Below are 20084 nucleotides of genomic sequence, written 5' to 3'. Positions count from 1 at the left end.
GGATTCCTTTAAAAAGTGAATCAGATAATGTCACTCCTCTGTTCAACAACTCCTCCCATCCTACTCCTCCCCATCTTACTCACACAGTATATCCAAACTTTTCTATGGTCTAGAAGGTTCTGCACAGTCCAAATCCTAACTCATGAAACTCATTTTAATGTTTCACCACACCTGGCCCTGTTAGTCACTCTCATCCCTTGGATGTGTCCTCCTCAGGGGCTTTGCACTTGCTATTCCCTCTACCTGAATGCTATTCCTCTGCATCTTTAGGGCTGGCTCCCTAAAATCATTTGCCTGTCAATTTTAATGTTACCTCCTTGGGAAGGCCTTTCCCAAGTATTCTAATAGTCCTCATCCTCATCTCTCCCCTTAGCAACTTGCTATCACATGACTTATTGCTACCTGAAAATATTGATTAGTTTACTGTCTTCCTAACTATGGTATAAACTCCAAGAGGACAGTGATCTTGCCTTCTTTGTTTGCTGATATAACCCTGGAGTCTCAACACTGCCTGGCACTCCACATGGCAGGCTGGCACTAGATAAATATTAGATGGATGGATAAATTCTTGGGAATCAATCAGAAGGCTTGGGTTAGAGTTCCAGCTCTGTTCCTAACTTGCTAGGTGGCCACAGGAAATGAGGATGAAGATTTAACATGCAGGGGGAGAAAAGGAATGGATATTCAGTGTGCGTCTCCCACCTACATCTAGACTTTTGGAACCAGGCAGTCTCATACAAGCAGAGGGCAAAGTAAGTCTTCAGTCCCTACCTCCCAATCTGGATAAACTGAACATGAGCTGTCTGCTGGGCTGGCCCTTCCTCCCCATCCTTGTTGATTAGGCATCCACAGTGTGCCCAACACTGTGCTCTGTTTTCAGACTAGAACTGGGCAGGAATGTGTCACTGGGGACCCAGTGAAAGCACAGAAGGCATTCCCAGGGCCTGCAGCCTGCTAATCTCTTTGACTCTTCAAATGTCTCCATCTTGGTTCGCTAATTCCTTTAACTTTGCAAATGACCCTGTCTTGGCCTGCTAATCCCTTTAAGGTTACAAATGGGCCCCACAGAAGTGAGAATGGGTGAAGTCAGAATTCCTGGTAATGAAGTGCTTGAACTTGGATTCCTCCCGACATGTGCAGTACAATGAGATGATTTTCTCCTTAACGAGATTAGGAAATTCTATTAGCGCTCGCAGCTGCTGACCTGATTCCATGAGGCTGAAGCTCCAGGGCTGAACCTGCCTGGTTTAGTGTTCCTGGAAGCTAGACACCCCACCCTTCAGATGGGCCAGGGCCTCCCCAGCTTTACCTAAAGCTGTGGTCTGCCCCCAGGGGTGCCCAGTTTCCTCCCTTCACACTGTGCTCCAGAGGAGTGTGGGACCCTGGGCATTCTGCAATGTGCCCCAGGAACCTCACTCCTTCCTGCTCACTAACACTGATAACAGATAATACTGATGACTCCAACACCAGGCAAGTCCGGGTCTCAACACTGGACCTAGTAGCACTCTTTCAGTCCTCACCACAACTTGCTGGCGTATAATTTTCACTTTACAGATGAGGAAATTGAGGCACAAAGAGATTAATTAACCTGTACCATGTTCCACAGATTGAGCAAGAGTCTGAGTGGCATGAAATAAGCCATGCGGCTGGGAGCCCTGCATCTTCAGGCCACCCTCCACCTTCCTGGTCAAGCCTCCCATCCGTTCTACCTTCCTCTCCAAGTGTACCCTGCAGGCCTTGGGGGCTGAGCCAGATGTTCAGCTTTTTCCTGGGTGGGCTGCTCTGGTCATCGTGTTGGCGGCCCGGGGTCCGCAAGGACACCTGATGGCTGATTGGGCAGCCATGAGTCTGTCATAGGATTGACTAAGTGACCAAAGTTCTGATTGGCCTTTCACAATCTGGCCAGTCCCTTCCTATCACCTTTGGAACAGTCACTGCAACTTCTCTCGCCGTCGCTCCCTCTGTTCCAGCCACACTGACCTCATGGCATCTCCTCCAACAGGCCAGGCAGATTCTGCCTCTGGGCCTCTGTGCTTGCTGTTCCTTGTGCCCGGAACAGGCTTCCCCAGATGATGGTCATGGCAGCGTTACTACCTGTGACATATTTAACTATTATCCTTCTTTATCCCCACCACACACAATATAGACATTTTTTCTTTTTTGATTTTTTTTTTTTGAGATGGAGTTGCCCAGGCTGAAGTGCAATGGTGTGATCTCAGCCCACTGCAACCTCTGCCTCCTGAGTTCAAGTGATTCTTCTGTCTCAGCCTCCCAAGTAGCTGGGATTACAGGTATGCACCTCCACGCCCAGCTAATTTTTGTATTTTTAGTAGAGATGGGGTTTTACCACGTTGGCCAGGCTGGTCTTGAACTCCTGACCTCACGTGATCCCCCCACCTCGGCCTCCCAAAGTGCTGGGATTACAGGCGTGCCCCATCGCACCTGGCTTTCCTTTGATTTTTGTCTGTCTGTCCCCATTAGCATGGATGCTCTATGAGGGCAGAGATTTTTTTTGTAAGTTTATGCACCTAGAGCCCAGCACATAATAGGTGCTCAACAAATATTTGGTGAGTATTTTTGGACTTGGCACTTGTGATCGGTTTGAGAGACCAGAACTGCCCTGGTGCCTGCATCTCGGGGCTGGCTCACCGTGTCTGGTGGGTGCTCTAGCATCACAGGGCGGAGGAGGTGGCTTCCTGGGGATGTGGCCTCCGGGTCACCTGCCCCCAGTAAGGAGACCACTCCATTGCAGTCCACAGTGCTGTTCTTTTTGCCATTGAGGGCGTGGCCAGGAGTCGAGGTTCCAGGACTGGGCTGTCCCTGGGCACTGGTCCGGCGCAGGGGCCAGGGCACCAGCAGTGATGTGTGGTGGCTCTCGCTCTCCCCCGCTGTGCTGTTTTCATCATCTGCAAAATCTGTTTCGGAACCCAGGTCTCGCCGGCGAAAGGTGAAAATGCTCCCGCGGCTGGAACGTGGCTTCACAGAAGTCCTGCTGAGGCTGTGGGTGAGGCTGAGATGATTCTAAGGGCACGAGGAGAGGGGACACGACCATGACATGTGCTCTTCATGCGCTCCCAGCCTGTCTTTGTGCCATTGGCCTCAGCCAAACTTCTCGGAGCATTGAGGGCTTTTTTTGCCACACAGGAACTGGGTGGGTCGGGCCGGGGTACTTGGAAGAGGGGATGTGGGGTTAGAGATAATCCTGTATCTTCTGGGATCTCTACTCCCCTCAAATCTATGTCTCTGGAGCTGGGAGCCTGAAACTTAACTGGGCTTGGAGTTAGAGCTCAGGTTGGGTAAGGGAGAAGGAGGCAGGAAGGCTCCTGGTGTTGCAGACAGGCCCGGTCTGAGCAGGACCTGGGGCACTCAGAATGGCCCCTCACTCTTATGGGCATGTCCTTGAACTCCTACCAACCCATACCATGGGGCCTCGTCCCCCAGCCCCAGCTCCAGTGCTGGGATATTGGCCTCAGGTTGGGGATATCACAACACCCAAAACCAGCCTGTCCCTCTGCCCAGAGCTTCCCTACTCTAAGGAAGGCCATGGGAAACAGGAAGGGCAGAGAGGAGCAACCATGGGGGCTGTGACTGTACAGGAACCTAGCATGATGAGCTTTTCATGCCTGACCCACCCTGGAAAAGCTAGAACCACAGCTGGGATTACCATTGCTCTGGGACCATCTTCGGAGTCAGACTTGGGGAGCCTGTCCTCCCCACACTCCTCAGTTCCTGAAGACATCCGTTTTCTCCTCTTGCTTCTTCTCTCATGGCTGTTTACTGGGGCCAAAGGGGACATCTCCAAGGAGCTACGGGACACGGTATCCACACCCCTGATGGTGAGGGCCTGGAAAAGAGTGGAGGAAGGGATGCTTCCATCATTGAGACTTTGTGCAGCCTCAGGCTCAGGCAGGCCAGGCAACTCTCAGTGACTTGGATTTCTCTATCAGTAAGTGGACTTGCACACCTACTCCAAAATGAGGACATCATGGAGATAAACTCAGACAGACCCAGAATATTTTGGGGAAGATCAAGATCCAGGAAGGAAAATAGGAGTGGCTAAAGTGGGCAGTCTTGGAAGAGGGGAGTGTGTGGAACAGGTGGGAGGTGGGTGTGGATGAGCAGAGAAGTGGCAGAACCAGAGGGCAGAGGCTCTCCTAGAAGGTTTAGCTGGCCAAAAGTGTACTGGAAGATGTGGCATGGGGCAGTGAGAAGAACAAGTGGGTGCCCACAGCCTGGCTTCTAATAGCTCACTCTATAACCAGCCTCCAGGCTCCACCATGTGGGGGACTGGGGACGGCTAGGGCAGCATTGTCAGTGCTTATTTTCTGAGATAGCTCTGTTCTCTGACATTGGACCTTCTTCACTACCCCACCGGAAGGCATCCCTTGACCGGAATAAACTATGTGCATGGACACACGGATCTCTTATCCAGCATGCACTGTGCTCACCGAGACCATCTTCACCCAGGAGCTACCACCCAGCAGGCACCATTTTTACCCAGCTGGTGCCACTTTCATCTGGAAGACAGGATGACCATAGGAACAAGTTTACCCAGCACAAGCCCCACTCATAGGACCCACCTTACCCAGCAGATGCCACTTTTACCTGGTAGGCTCCTCACTAACAGGCACGTCTTAACCCAGCAGGTTCCAAATTTTTACTCAGCAGATACCACATTCACAGAAAACACCTTTACCCAGCAGGGACTGCACCATGCCCACAGGAACCAGCTTTACCCAGCATGTACCATGCCTGCAGGCACCAGCTTTACCCAGCCTATACCCCACCTATAAGCACCCACAGTCAGGTGAGGGCTTAGAGGCTCCTTGGTGGCACTGCTCACCCACCTCGTGTTCTTTCTTGAGCATTTCCATGGCCTCCTGGAAGCGCTTTTCCTTCGCCTCGGTCTCAGCGATGGTGGCTTGGTTTTGCTCCTCATAGGCCATGGCGACCACGGCCAGGATCAGGTTCACCAGGTAGAAGGACCCCAGGAAGATGACAAGCATGAAGAAGATCATGTAGATCTTCCCTGCAGACCTGAGGGTCTGGGGGAGCAAGGGGGCAGAGGTCACCCTCACTGGGGCCCCTACTGGGTTATGGCATTTCCAAGTCACCTGGTCTAGTTGTACCAGGCGTTCAAATAGCCATAGCCTAGGGAGGAGGGTAGAGATGTCCCACCTATAGAGAGGGACATGTACTGACCTGCAGAGAATGACCTGCACACAGTGGGGCTGTGTCCCACCCAAGGAGGGAGGCAGAATGTCTCACCCAACTCAGGGCATGCTGTGCCCACAGAGGGAGAATATTCCATCCTACAGGGAGAAAGAGTGTCCCACTCACAGAGCAGACAGCATCCTATATGAAGGGACTGGTGCTTCATCACCAGCAAAAAGAAAGTTCCTTTGCTTGCGGATCCCTTCTCCCTCAGAAGCAAAGGTCCTTGTCCCCTGTCCCCTCCAAAGCTCTCACCAGTGGGGAGGCTGCTGGGGCCGCTTCTGGCTAGTCACTTGTGTAGCCTGGACCCTGAGCCCACAGTTGCTGTCCCTCTGTGGGCACACACACCTGCTGATAGAGGCGCTCCCAGCAGTCCTGCGTCATCAGGCGGAAGAGTGCAAGAAAGGCCCAGGCAAAGGAATCGAAGCTGGTGTAGCCGTGGTCAGGGTTCTCGCCTGCCTTTAGGCACCGGTAGCCCTCGGGACATGTCCTGCAGCCACACACAGAGACTTTGTTCCATGCTGTCAGGGGTCTGCTGCCCTTGAGACCCTTGCTGGGCTGGACTTATCGCCCTGGGCAACCCAGTGTATGCCCCACTGCTCTGTGAAGCTGAGCTTCACAAGCCTAGTGCCACGTGGCTGGATCCTGCCTCCGTGACTTTGTTCGTGCGTGCCTCCCACTGGGACACTATCTTCCACTTAACTCTACCTATCTGTACTCTGCTAGGCCTAAATCAAGCTCCCTTCTGCCCATATGACACACCATCCCCAGCTACTATTAAGTTGCCTCTCCTCACAGAGAGGAAGCATGCAAGCCTGGCTCATGTCTCTTCCTCTGCCCGTCTACCCCATGAGGAGTTGAGTACAGCACGGGCATGGGGCAGAGCAGGGTTGGGGAGAGCAGTGAGCCTCGGCTGAGCTGAACGGGATGAGCCCAGGGCAAAGGCAGGGCCATGGGGTTGAGAAATGATTCTGGAGGGGATGGGTTGGGGCTTGGCCATGTCAGGAGCCCATTTGCACAACTGTGCACACAGTCACTGGTTCAGTGAGGCAGATCCACAGTTCACAGAGCTGGAGGTGATAGCCTCTCTCCCAAAGAGGAAATGCTGGTCTGGAGTCATGTGTGCATGTATGTGTGTGTGATACACACACACACACACACACACACACGGACTTAGCAAGTGGATGGATGCATCCAAGGGACCTCTGTGTGTTGTTAATGTCCCACGACCTTTCAGACAATCTCTTTGGTGACAGGAAGGAGGCAACAAACTTGGTACTTCTCCTTTGAGGTGACCCTCTGTGATCCCCTTCTCCAACACTCCATGGCACTGTCACACTGATCCAGACCCTGGTGTGCACAGGGCCCTGGAAGCTGCACGTGGCTACTGGGGCATCTCAAGGAAAGTCCAGGCTGCTGGGGAAACCACATTCACTCCAAGGGACAGCTCAGCAGCGAGGGAGGGAAGACTGGAGCTGGAGGGAGCAGTTCTGGGGAGCTTCTGGAAGGGATGGAGTTGGGGGTGGGCTGGCTGGGGGGCTGTAGAAGGCATCCCGAGCTATCCCGCAGTCCCAGCCCACCTTCAGGGCTCCGTTAGCTCTCCCTGCAGCTCTGTCCCTGACCTTTCTCCAGCAGCTGTCTCCTCTGTGCTGGGGGCAAGGTGGGAAGCTGGGGAAGGGTCCTGGCAGGGAAGGGAGACAAAAGAAGGCCTCACTGTCCCTGGGGTCAGGGCATCAATAGAAAATAGAATCAGTTGAGAAAACACCAGGAGACTCCTCTGTCAGGACAAAGAGACCCGGGGCGGTGGGTGCTGCATACCCAGCGTCAGAGCTGTTCCCACACAGCAACACGTCGGAGGTGCCGTTCTTGAGCAGGTAATTTTCTGTAAGAGAAACATCATGCTGGTGAGGGGCACGCTGGCCCAAAAGTTTCTCCCTTGCATCCAGGGTTTTGGGGAGGTGGAGACCTCACTAGTGGTCTTCATTCTTCTCTGCCCCTTCCCTGCCCCTACCCTCTGCCTGGCCAGGCTTCAGGCAACTCTGGCTGTGCCTCTGGCCTTCCTCCTGCTCCTCTGCAGACATCCTGCTGCCAGTGTCCCCATGCTCTCAGAAGACACGGGAAGCCCGAGGCAGGGCCTCAGCTGTCCCCACAGGAAGCTTCTGCACCCCACCCGAAACCACTCAGGGGGCCCACCAAGGTCAGGAGGCAAGGGTCTGGGCAGAGTTCCAGCTTGGCTGCCGAGTCACTGTGGGGCCTTGGCCGGCTACTGCCCAATTCTGTACTCACTTCCATCACATAAAATGGTAGAAGTGATGCCTGCCATAGTCACCATGCTAATGCTGTGGTCTGTCTGGATGGAGATGCACCAAACAGGACTGCCTGTCTTGTCCTCTCCTCTCTGTGGCAGTCATCAGTCCCCAACACTCACCATTATCTGGCCTTGTCTTAGGCGACAGTTGTCAAAGCGTGGTCCTCGAACCATCATCATCAGTGTCAACTGGAAACTGCTCAGAAATGCAACTTCCCGACTGCCACCCAGACCTACTGACTCAGAAACTCTAGGGGTGGTGGGGCCCAGAAATCTGTTTTCCAGAGTCTTCTAGGTGACTTGGGTGCACATGGAAGTTTTAGAACCACTGTTATGAGGCCACTGCTGAACTACTCACTAAGTGTCTATGTTTCGTTTTCCAAAGTGGACTGCTGGTGTATGTAAGAGGCCCTAACCTCAGAATGGCCCTCAGAGTCATTCTGGCCCAGGGTCCTGTGGCCTGGAATCTGGCCTCGCAGCAGCATGTACCTCTGAAACAGACCAATGGCTCTAGTCAAGAGTGGTGCTGGCCATCAGCCTGGAGAATGGAAGTGTGAGCCACAGGGCGGTGAAACAACAGAGGGGCTCACACAACTTGGCACAATCACTGGGCTTGTTCCAACTCCCTTGCAGGGTTCTGGGGTACATGTACATGGAATTAGCATCCTGGCAAGGAACGCTGATGTCAACCGGGAGATCTCCATGCCAGCTAGGTGGGGCTTCACTCTGAAGCCTCATCAACTACTCCGGCTCCGTGTCCAGCCCTTTCCTAAGCTGACAGTCTGTGGGCAGGCTGGTCACCTTGCCATTGCAACACTCTAGGGTCAGTCCCATCTCCAAATGCTGCAGCTGCTCTTCCCCCAGCTGGCCCTCCATCTAACTCCGTACTTCCCACTCCTCAAGCATCGCCTCCCCATCTAGCCTGGGAAGTCACAAGGCAGGGCCTAAGTCTGCTCCCCATCTGTCCTCTGTCTGGGTCTCTGGGGGATCAGACAGGGCTCGAACAACCCTGGAGGCCTGCCCGCTGGTGACGCATGTGTGGGAGGTGACCCCGCCCTGCTGGTCTCGCAAAGCCTTCCCCAGCTGCAGAGAGAGTTCGCACCTGGATCACTGAGGTAAAGGTCCAGGGATTCCCACACCAAGCCATCGGCCTCCACGGAGCCGTTGGTGCCGTTGAGCGCTGTGAAGTTGCGCACGCACTTGTGCCTTAGGTTGCCCATGAAGAGCTGCAGGCCGATGAGGGCAAAGACACTGAGGCAGAAGACCGTGAGGACCATCACATCAGCCAGCTTCTTCACAGACTGAATCAGGGCCCCCACGATGGTCTTCAGCCCTGGGGAAGGCAAGAACAAGCACGGGGTCACCCAGGGGCACCGAGCTCTGTGCTCCACTGGTGGGGGGCTGGGCCTGAGTTGAGCTGGGTTGGGACCTGAGTAGGCAACCAGAGGTGGGGACAGAATAAGGGCGGCTTCTCCTGGGCTTGGAGACCCAAGCCCCACTTTCCTCAGCAGCTGAGATTCTGTCTTGATTTCCCTGGGCAGGAGTCTAGGCTGGCTTTGTAGTTTCAGAGGGAACCTGCTCCTCTTTGCTGCCCACCAGCCAAATATATGGCAGGGGCGTGGAAAGTGCTGTTTTCTTGAGAAAACACATACTCAGAGCATCACCCCCTTTGGCTGGTCTGAAGGTGTGCCAGACCTACCCCTTTTAATGTAGTCCATGGAAAAGGAGATGGAGGCAATGGAGGGGCCTCAGCCTTGATCCTGAGATGGGGAGAAATAGAGCCATTCCTGCTGGGGGTCCCCCTGCCCCACAGCTGGGGTTGGTTCTATTTGATGCACAGGGAGTGTGGATTGTTTGGAGGAAACTAGGGGCCCAGGGTCTCATCGGGTAGGGGCTAGGGGCTGTGGTCGGGTGTGTGCTGGGGGCTCTGGGTGAGGGTCTGGCAGGGTCATGGTGGGTGATGTCTAAGGGGCCTGCGCTGGCTCAGGCCCACCTTTAGGGAAGGTTCAGAAACAGGGCTGACCTGCATCGCATCTTCCCACTTACCCTGTCCCTCTAGGACCTCCCCACGCCCCCATCCATCCCATTCTCCATAGCTGAGAGGCTGTGATCTGTTAGTTGCACAGCCTAGCTCCCTGCAGAAGCCAGCACCACATAGCAGAATGACAGAAAAGCATGTGTAGACACCAGTCTGGCCCTTAGCGGCTGTCCTAAGACAAGTGCAAGCAGAGCATGGGGAATGAGGGGGATCCTCTGCCAGCAGCAGGGCCCTGCCCCTCATGCCCCTGTCCCAAGCGGCCAGATCTCAGATTAAGCTCCATCCATCCACTGTCCCGCTGGTTAATGTGTTAGGAGCATCTGTGGCTTCTGTGCCTGCTGCTGCTGGGCCTGTGACCCACAGGCAAGGAGGCCATGGTGGGCAAATACAAGATGGGGAGACGATGACCTCCCCATGGTGCCACTGACACTGCTGCCTGCCCAGCGCTCAGAGGCACTCAGCCTTCCTTGTGGAAATCGTCCTGGCAGATGTTGGCAACTGCCTGGGCAGTGGGTGGACCTCGCAGGTCTGGGCCCAGAGTAGTGGTGGTGGTGGGATCCACAAGCTCTTCATGGTCCAGTGCTCCTCATCTGTAACAGAGCTTCCTGTACCCTTCGGTGGGTTTACTGGGCTGGACACCTGCATGTCTCGAGGGGAACGAAGTGAAGACTGATGGACAGCAGCTCGAATACCCAAACTGGTCTCTGCCTCAATTGTTAGGCTAAAGTCTCTTTGGCCTGAAGTATCCCATTCAAGGCCAGCAAAGTACCCCCTGACTTGGTCTGTGGACATAGTGGCCAAGGATAACTCACCCCTTTGAACATTTCTCATACTGATGATAGATTTCACTTCTGGCAAGAATGGTTGCAACGGAATTGCAGGATTCTTTCTGAAAAGACCCAGGAAGGGATGCGCCCCAATACATCAACTGGGAAATCCTTCTGCCACTGAATTAACGGGATGGGTAGAAGAGCCCTTGGAAACCACCAATTCTGATTTCACTCTCATTTTATGGAAAAGCGACTTGAGTCTAGGGCTATTTCAGACTCAAATCAGAGGACACCTCCTCCCAAGAGCCTTCCATAATGCCAACCACAGTATTTTTCTATTGGCCACTTTCAGAACCTGCTGGCTCACGAGGTTGCTGGCAGCTTTGAAGAGGTCCCATGGAGCTAGGCTGAGATTGGTGGGCTTCCTCCTTTTCCCCAGGACTGAGAAATATTTCCCTTTGTAAATGTTTCTTATAAAACACACCAGGAATATGCCTTAAGTCCTGTGGTCAGTGTTCGTCTACTTTGGTGGGGTGTGTGCTTGTGAGGCTGTCCCCTGGCCCTAGAGGAGAGACCATGTGGTTTCTGAGTCTATGCGTGCCAAGGCCCATGATGTCTGTCTCAATGCAGGTGGCTCCGTGGGACTGAGCAGGAGCAGACTGTCCCCTTGCTACTGGCCCTTGGCAGGGGTCTGGGCCACTTGTAGGAGCCCTGGGGGAGATGCGGCCCTTACGAACAGTGGGTTTAGAGGTTAGAAAGCTCAGTGTGATCATAGTATAACTGGGGACTCCTCTGGCAAGATAACTAGCCCTACCACGGGGAGTCCAGATTCCTTACTGGAGCTTAGAGCAGTGCTTCTGACTCCTTGGGGGCAACATAGCTCAAAGCAGGCAATAGGCCTGGGAGCCACCAGGTTCCACATCAGGAGTGGATGTAGCCATCTGGTTCAACCGATCCTCCTGTCAGCTGTCACACCTCCCCAGAATGATGGCATGCAACCTATTTCCAGCCGCCTTCTTCTTCTTCTTTTTTTTTTTTTTGAGACAGAGTCTCACTAGGTTGCCCAGGCTGGAGTGCAGTGGTGTGATCTCGGCTCACTGCAACCTCCACCTTCTGGGCTGAAGCGATTCTCCTGCCTCAGCCTCCTGAGTAGCTGGGATTACATGAGTGCGCCACCATGCCCAACTACTTTTTCTATTTTTAGTAGAGACGGGGTTTCACCATGTTGGCCAGGATGGTCTTGAACTCCTGATCTCAAGTGATCCACCCGCCTCGGCCACTCAAAGTGCTGGGATTACAGGCGTGAGCCACCGCGCCCGGCCAAGCTGAGTTTTTAAAAGAAGTGCCTCCCCCAATTCTAAGTGTGGCTGCTTTTGGAAAAGACTTCTGGAACGAACCTCTGGGCACTGCCCCTCCAGAGCAAATTCCTCCAAACAGGAGGACCTTTGAGTCTGGGGAGAGGGAATACAAACTTAGGACAGGAATGTCTCCTGGGTGGAACTCAGCTTCAGCACTGGCACATCGCACAAGCAGGCTCAGAAATCACAAGTCTTTTCAGAGTTTTCCTGAATGGACGGGTGGAATGATTTCTAGAGAGGTCATCTGGGCCTAGGAGATTCCCCAGATGCAATTGCCAACATCTGTCAAGGAGAATTTCTTCCTGAGGCTACCATGCATGGTTTGCTAAACCTCTACCGCACCATGCAGCGAGGGCTGTTAGACACCAAGGCCCGATGATGCCTGTCCGCAGATTACACTTTGTTTCGCAAAATGGGGCTGGGGCTCTGGCCCTACTTATATCACCGGATGGGGCACAAGGCGGGTCGAGGCACTCAGTCATGAAAGACCGTGCTGGAGGTTTCCTCTTTCACTCCAGGTGTGTATGGGGGTTCCCGCAAATTCATTTCTTTTGGTTTCCTCATCAGAAGCTGACATTTCAGTCTGAAGCAATTCATGTAAAACGTTTAGCTATTCAAATAGCTGAGTGTGGTTTGGAAAAGTAGTCCACTATCTTGGAAAAAAATTGGGTTCAACGTGGGCCCCACCGTGGGGTGCTCTGTGCCCCCTGGTGTCTGTGAGAGTGGGCTTTGCTGCGGTGGGCAGCCTGAAGCCCATTCTGAGGCTCCAGGGGGACAGGCATGTCCACTGCCACCAGCCCCTGGCACCTGAGCCCTAGGAAAGGTATTCTGGTGACAGGCACATTTGAAGGGCCTTCTGGAGGGTTGCCTGGGCTCCCAGGTGGCTGGAAAGGCCCAGGCGTATCCCTCCAGCCTTGGCGTTTAACCTGATTTTCACCTGAAATGACTGATATAGTTTTCAGGGCCCGGAGGACTCGGAAGGTGCGTAAGGCTGAGACATTGCCCAGGTCCACAAATTCAGTTGTGTATCTGTAACAAGGGAAATTCACACACGAGACAATGACAACACGCCAATAGGAGACACACAGTCAGAGGAGGAAAGGGGGTGGGGAAGACAGAGAGAGAGTCACTTGTAGCTGAGATCTGAGAGGCAAACCTGGGCATCTTACCTGGGATAACTGAAATAGTTTTTAGAGCTCTCAGGACTCTGAAAGTTCGAAGAGCCGACAAATTGCCTAGTTTTATATTTTCTGATACATACCTGCAGAATCAAACCACAGTTATTGGGAATTACAAAGCAGAACCTCCGCCTGCCCTCCCCGACCAGCCCGCTCCCTTGGCCCCCTCCCATGGGGGTGGGGGGCAGTGCTGTGGATAGCCCAGGACCTCCCTCAGGTTTTCTTCTGGATTTCAACCCTCCTAACACAGGACTTCAGCTTCAGTGCCGTAAGGATGTCCACACGGCAAGCTTCCCGGCGACTCTCTTGGTGATGGTGCCATGGATAACCGGTGCTAGGAGGCAACCACTTTGCCACTGTCTCCACACCACTGGGATCCATGACATGAAGCCACATGTGGGGTCTGGGGCTGGGGACACATCAGAGCGAAGAGAGAAGCCTGTTTTCCAAGAGGCTCAGGTCAGGTGATACAGGAAGCAAGTGCGTTTCTGGTCCTAGTTTTGGTCTACATCTTCTGTGGAACCTCCATCTGTTGATCAGCTTGTGCCTGGCTCAGAAGTCCCTGAAGTCACGAGGCGGAGGTGGCCTGAATACTCATTGGAAAAAACAGAGTTCCCAAGACAGAGGCGCTGGAAGATGGGAAGAGAGGTTGCCTGAATTCTTCAACTACTCACAGGCAAGGAGCAACCCAAGAAGAGAAAAGGGCAGGATGAGGGGCCCCAAGGCAGTGGAGTGCCTTCCCAACAAGTCTACCGGTCCCACCCCCAGACCCTTGGTGTCTTCCAGGGATGGCTCTGGGTCTCCACCGGAGGACTGGCCTCCAGAGGCAAGATGCCCTTCCTGGGGTCTGTCCTACTTGGGTCCGAGCGAGGCTCAACAGGGTGAGCGGCTGTGGGTCCCCTCCTGGAACTTGGACAGTTGCTGATCCGTGGCCTCCACAGGGACAGGAGAAAGAAGGTAGTCGCTGGCGGGCAGGGACCTGCCCAAGCAGAGCATGAGAACATGCAGTAGATGGGCCACATGACCACGAGGACCATGGACAGTGTGTAACCAAGGCCATCGGGACAGTGGCAAGTGACTTGTGACATTTAATCAAAGGCTTTGCATCCAGGGTGTGTGACATTTAACCGAAGGTGTCTGGTGTTTAACAAAGGACACTGGACTCGGGATGTCTGATGTTTAACCAAGTGCGTCTGACGCAGGTGTCTGAGTGATGTCAGACATAGGACGTCAGCCCTGTGGCTCTGGGTGAGTGCAAGGGTGGGCTGGCACTGTTGCCAGACTTACTCTGCTGGGCAGTCTGGACCTCCAGGCCCTTCCAGTCTGCTCCCAGCTTCCCAATTCCCCTTCAGGCTTTGAATATCTACAGGAAAGAACTTGGCCAGCTGAGTCAAGGGACTTAATGCCCTGGGGTCCATAGGTCCAGCTCTAACTGACACTGGGTTGACAGCAGATTTCTCTACGTCCACTGGAGGAGCCCCTCCATCTTCACATGGCCCTATGCACCACGCTGATCTTTCCTTACTCACAAAGCCCTACACAGATGATGTCAGCAGACACATTCCCAAAGCTTGCTTTCCTTTGGCGACACCAGACCCTTTCTGTGGTGTGGTTTCCATTCCATCTCCTGTATTCACTTCAGCATGTACATCTTTCTCCAGTGTGGCAGTCAGATGCAGTCCCATCGTCTGCTGGGGAGCAGAAGTCACCGTGCTTGTTTTGGTCCACATACACCTGCTAATTTGATCCAAGGTCCCTCTCAACTTCTGAGAGCTATTCCATTCTCCATGATGGCTCAGATCCTAAGGCCTCTGTCCCACATTCTTCTCTCGGTCTCTCTCCAGACATGGTGCTGCCACAGGACTTTCTGGCTGAGCCTGGGATATTGCTGACATTGCCATCCCATGGAAACCACGGCTCTGGCCTGCTGGAGGCTCTGGGCTCCTTTTTTGGTTGCTGTTCTACCAACTGTGCCTGGGGACAGCAGCTCCCCTTGCCCAGGATATTGGTTTCAAGGCTGTCTCTTCTAATTACAGGGAGTGAGTGGAATACTGTGCAGGTCAGAGAGGGAACCAACCGTCCTTGCTTCCCTCCTGTCCCTTACAGACCCAGTCTGTCCCCTGGTGTCTCCATTGAAAACTCTGCCTATCTCTAGCTTAGATTCTGCCTATCTTTGCCTGTCCTGGGGTGGAACCTGCCCCCAGCACAGTGTCCCCAGCACAGACAGTGCTTGGCCTCCATTCATTGTCTGCCTTCTAGGCAGCTGGTGTCCCAAGGTGACAAGGACAGCTTAGTGACAGAATAAGGGAGGACCATATCTGTGCTCCTGGCAGGCTTGCAAAGCCAGCTGAGTGGCTGGAAATAGGAGTGCAGCTGGTGGCCGTGTGTCTGTCTGGGAGAGCAATCATGAGTTAGAGGAAGTCTTAAAAGAGGACTTGCAGGGTAAGGGTGTGGAATGTCTGGGACCATGTTGGTGACATGGTGGGCTATTGCCTCTCTTATTCCACCCAGATCCCCACCGAGGCCTCTTTTGGGTCCTCTGAGTGTGGCAGGGCAGGAGGAATGCTTGGTATGACACAGGGCCAGTTGCAGAGGTGGCAAGTGTGGGGTCACGTGAGGAGACACAGCATTGCCCCTCTCAGGCTGGCAAAACTCTCCTCCAAGCCAGTCTGCTCCTTCAGTGATGGCTAAGCTGCTGGCCCGGGGCAGACAGCTGGACAACAGACAGGGGCAGAAAGAGCAAAGGGTGGTGGGTGAGAATCCTATCCCATCACCAGCCCCAGTGCAGGGAAGCCTTCTTCCTGCCCACCCTTATCTTGAGATGGTGAAGCCCACGCCGTTAGTGACTGCAGGAATTGCCACCCTCCTCTCTGCCCTCCTCCCTTCCCCTCCAGGTTTGGTTTCCATAACAACCCCAGGAGGTGGGAGGCTGTGCTAACTAGCAGGTAATGCCCTTCTGTGAGTGGGGCCACAGGAAGAGCTCTGGCTTGAGGGCTGCAAGCTGAGCCTGGCAGGCTTCCCAGCACCCTGCCCCAGACCCTCCCACAGCCTCTAAATCAGTGGGGTGGAGGATCACCCCAGCAGAAACATCAGACTCGGCATGCCTCTCCCATCCATCCCATGGTTTGGAGTTGAGAGACTTGGTTTTAGTCTCAGCATTGCTTCTGATTCAGTCTATAACTTTGGACAAGTGTGAGGTTCTCTGAGCCTCAGTTTCTCCATCTGTGTAATGGAGGTCAGATGGAGGATTTCACTGAATGGAATGTTTCCCTTCACTCAAGTCTCCTTTGATTATCCTAGAGTCCCTTGTTACTGAACCATTGCATCTCTAAGAGAATGCATTTCAAACGCAGTAATTAACTGGTTTTCACAAGCCAGAATCCCCGTCAATCGAAGCTGCCAGGCCAGGCCAGCCAAGGGCCCAACAGCTGATGTGCCAATAGGTCACACAGCCCTTTGGGAAGTGGATGTGCCATTTCTGTGAGGTGCTTGGAAACATGGAGAGTGTCTGAGCTTCTGAGGCTGAGTTCTGCCTTGTCAGCCCTGGCCCTGGCACACAGCGAAGGCAAGCAGGTTTTGGCGAGGAAGGCACACCTGCTTTGTGACTCCCAGTGGAAGAAGTGGTTTGGGAATGAAACCAGGATTCTCCCAGGAGACAGGGCAGAAGGACTGGTTGAGGGCCTCAGGTCGCTCAGCGCATCTCCCAGAGACACAGCTTGAGCCAAAGCTTGGGCCAGGGCATTGACTTCCTGGGATCTCTGTGGTGACATTGTCTTGCCCAGGCTCCAGGCTGGGGAGCTAGGAAAGGCTCAGGCAGACGCTATATCCTCTCCTGCCCGAAGCCACCTTCCTTCCTGTGACACTCAGCCTCAGGACCCCGTGGATTACTGCTTCCCACCCACAGGGCACCCCAGGGCCCAGCCTGGCAATCTTACTCCATTCCCAAGTCAGTGCAACCTCCTCGGCTCTGACATGAAAAGTTCTCCCTCTCTCTGAAACCTCAGATGTGCCTCCCCACTCTGTTCTCAGCTGATGATCCAGCTTCTTACTTCACTGAGAAAATAGAAGCAATCAGAAGAGAAATTCCTTTCTCCTTCATCATCAACTCTATCAATCTACCTCCATCTCCACCTGAAATTCTGCCTTCCCCACTCTTCAGGTTGACGCTCCCCCTTGGCACTGGATTCCCAACCTCTTGGGCCAGCTCAAGGGCTTTGCTCCTGCAATCCCCTTGCTCATCTACATCATCTGGCATCCCCTCTCTACTGGATCATTTTCACCAGCCTGCAAAGATACCCCCCTTCTTTAAAAGCCCTCCCTTGATTGACCCACATTCCGCACGGACCACCACACCATTTTCGGTCCCATTTTATAGCAATCCCCACAAAATAGATGTCTCTACTTGCCACACCTCCTCTCCTCCCACTCTCTCTCGAACCCTCCTTAACCAGGTGCATGTCCTTTTTCTCCACTGGAATCCCTCTTGTCAAGGGCACCAGTGACCTTCCCACTGTGAAATCCAATAGTCCATTCTTAGTCATCACCTTCTCCAACCTCCTGGTGGCAGGTTTCCATTGGAATCACATTCCTTCCTAGACATTACCCTCTTCTGATTTGCCTCTGCCCTCCAGTCTTCTCTCTTGGCCTCCAGATGTTGGAGCGTCCCATAGTACATTCAGGCTACAGGTTACATTCATGCCTAGGTGATCTCATCTGGTCTCCTGGCTTTAAATACCATCTGTATCCCCACGGTTTCTAAATTTATACCTCCACCTTGGACCTCTTTATTGAACCCTAGACTGGCGTATCCAGTTGCCTACTCAATATCTCACCCTGGGTGCCTTCAAATGTCATACATCCCTAACTGGATTTTTGATTCTCTTCCTATTTCAGCCAGTGCCGCTCTCTCCAATTTTCCATTTCAACCAATGGGAACACCGTCCACCCAGCAGCTGCTCAAACCAAAAACCACCTTGGGGGCCTCCCGTCAGCCCTACCTGCAAAATATGTCCAGAATCTGACCAGGTGCTCCCCTTCTCCACTTGGTCCTTGGTTCCAGTCACTATCTTCTCTCTCCTGGCTACCAAGATATAGCCTCCTAACTACTCTGTCTTTCTCTACCTTCTCCAGTCTGTGGTCCACACCATAGCTGGGGAAGTCTCTACAGAATGTAAAGCAGGTCACAGCTCTGCCTGTTCTTACACCCCAGTGACTCCCATCACACCTGGCTTTTACCACAATCTGTCCTCCATCCCACTACTCTGCAACTTCATCTCCCATCACTCTTTCCTTGCTCGCTCAACTCCACCCAGGCCTAAATCCATATAGGGTTTGGGGCAAGTGATATTGTCTCTCAGAGCCAGTTTTCCCACTTGTAAAATGGAGGGCTAGAGTTGGCTCACAAATAGTATACCTAGAAACAGAGATTCTGATGCATTTTCCCACTACCAGGTTCTCCATCTAGTTTGAAAGTGCCCCATTCACCAGGGTATAGCTTCCCTCTTTGTCCTCTCTCCCCGACTGCATGGCTGAGCTCAGGGCTGCTCATGCCTGGGGTTAAAGGCTGTCTTCAACAGGTAGATTCAGGCATTCCAAGCATCCTAGAAAGTGAGAGCTGAACTGAGCTTCTGATACCACAGCACCCAACACTATCCTTTCACATGTTGGGAAACTGAGGGTTTGCAAGGGCAGGGGGTATGAGCCTTACCAGCTGTGCTCCTTGCTGAGGTGCAGTGCTCAACCCTGCACACACTAGGTCCTCTGCTTCAGAAAGGCTTTTTTCTTTTTTCTCTTTTCTTGAGACAGTCTTGCTCTGTTGCCCAGGCTGGAGTGCAGTGATGTGATCACAGCTCACTGCATCCTTGACTTCACAGGCTCAAGTGATCCTCTCTCGCTTCAGCCTTCCGAGTAGCTGAGACTGCATGTGTGCGCCACAATGCCCAGCTAATTCTTGTGTTTTTCATAGACATGGGGCCTTGCTATGTTGCCCAGGCTAGTCTTGAGCTCAAGTAATCTGCTCACCTCGGCCTCCCAAAGTGCTGGAATTACAGGCGTGCGCCACTGCACTCAGCCTTCAAAAAGGCTTTGATGGCTGAGCCTCTGATCACGACTTCTGCAGATGTCCCATCAGAACCCAGCATCTGTTCCCTGACACTTCCACGGTGGAGTGCAGCCTCAACACTGACCCCTCAGCAAGAGTTTCTCCTAGGCAAAGAGGCGGGGCCTCGGCCTGGGCTGCGGCAGGCCTGGGGTCACTTGCACTTTCTGGCAGGCTCCCTGTGTGTTCTTGGCATCAGTTTTCTCACCCATAAAATGGGCTAAGCCATCCCCATGTACCCTACTTCTCTGGCTGGTGTGAGGATCCACTGTATTGTGTCAGTGGCCGGGTGCTTTAAAATGTGCCAAGCATTGAGTCTCTGGATGGAGCAAGCTGATGTGCTGGTGTGCCTGGTGCGAGTTCCTGGGGATGCTTAGTCACTTCTCCAGGCTCCTTCTCTTGACTGCAATTTCATTCTTAATCATCTTGAAATCCAGGTCACCATTTGCAGTGGGCCAGGGATTGAAATATTGTTTTCTCTTGGTGGAAAGGGCAGAGGATGCAAAACCAGAATCTTAATGGTGTCCCTGGAGCCCAGAGCTGCTGTGGAGCCCCAGGTGAGCCAGTAGGCCTGACCACCAAGGCCTGCCTGAGCCATCTCTCCCCACCAGGATGAGCTGAGGGCCTCCACCCTACCTTCCTCCAGCCTGTGTACAGAGCTGCATATGGACTGCAGGGAGGAAGCCAGAAAGAGAGGGGTGGTCCGGGACCTGGGGTGTGCACACTCCACCCTAGTGTGGCCTGCATGGCATAGCACAGCATAGCAAACAAGATACTTACGCCATGATAATCACACTGAAGTCCAGCCAGTTCCATGGGTCCCGAAGGAAGGTGAACGCATGCAGGCAGAAGCCTCGAGCCAGAATCTTGACCAGAGACTCAAAGGTGTAAATGGCGGTGAAGGTGTACCTGGGCAGGAGAGGCCGATGGGGTTTCTCAGGGAGGCCTGAGCAGGCCAGGTTCTCCAGGTTCTCTACATGGTGTGAGCCCACACAGCTCCCTTCAACAGGGGCCATCAAACGGGGCTCTCTGCAATGTCCCCATGGTAGAGCTGGAGTTGGGGATGGAGCTTTGCTCTAAACATCTGGCTAATGAATTCATCGTCCAATTTGTTTATTCCA

The 20084-nt window shown here is 53.5% G+C and overlaps 1 protein-coding gene across 6 annotated transcripts in view; it reads right to left on the bottom strand.

Annotated features, from left to right (window-relative positions):
• The window catches only part of SCN5A (sodium channel, voltage gated, type V alpha subunit), a 91826-nt gene that overhangs the window by 59595 nt on the left and 12147 nt on the right, over positions 1-20084 (bottom strand). For 4 of the 6 annotated variants that reach the window (XM_011999484.1, XM_011999486.1, XM_011999487.1 and 1 more), the window contains exons 4-11: positions 19744-19872; positions 12858-12949; positions 8625-8855; positions 7033-7096; positions 5563-5704; positions 4848-5045; positions 3665-3844; positions 2650-3021 (exon numbers count right to left, since the gene is read on the bottom strand). In XM_011999484.1, coding sequence (XP_011854874.1) covers positions 2650-3021; positions 3665-3844; positions 4848-5045; positions 5563-5704; positions 7033-7096; positions 8625-8855; positions 12858-12949; positions 19744-19872 — 1408 coding nt within the window. Of the gene's footprint in view, positions 1-2649; positions 3022-3664; positions 3845-4847; positions 5046-5562; positions 5705-7032; positions 7097-8624; positions 8856-12625; positions 12718-12857; positions 12950-19743; positions 19873-20084 lie in introns of all 6 variants that reach the window. The other 2 variants (XM_011999483.1, XM_011999485.1) reach the window with 1 other exon arrangement.

This window comes from Mandrillus leucophaeus, unplaced genomic scaffold (assembly GCF_000951045.1).
Source record: "Mandrillus leucophaeus isolate KB7577 unplaced genomic scaffold, Mleu.le_1.0 Scaffold595, whole genome shotgun sequence".
Lineage (NCBI taxonomy): Eukaryota > Metazoa > Chordata > Mammalia > Primates > Cercopithecidae > Mandrillus > Mandrillus leucophaeus.
This window is presented reverse-complemented; position numbering and strand designations above follow the sequence as displayed.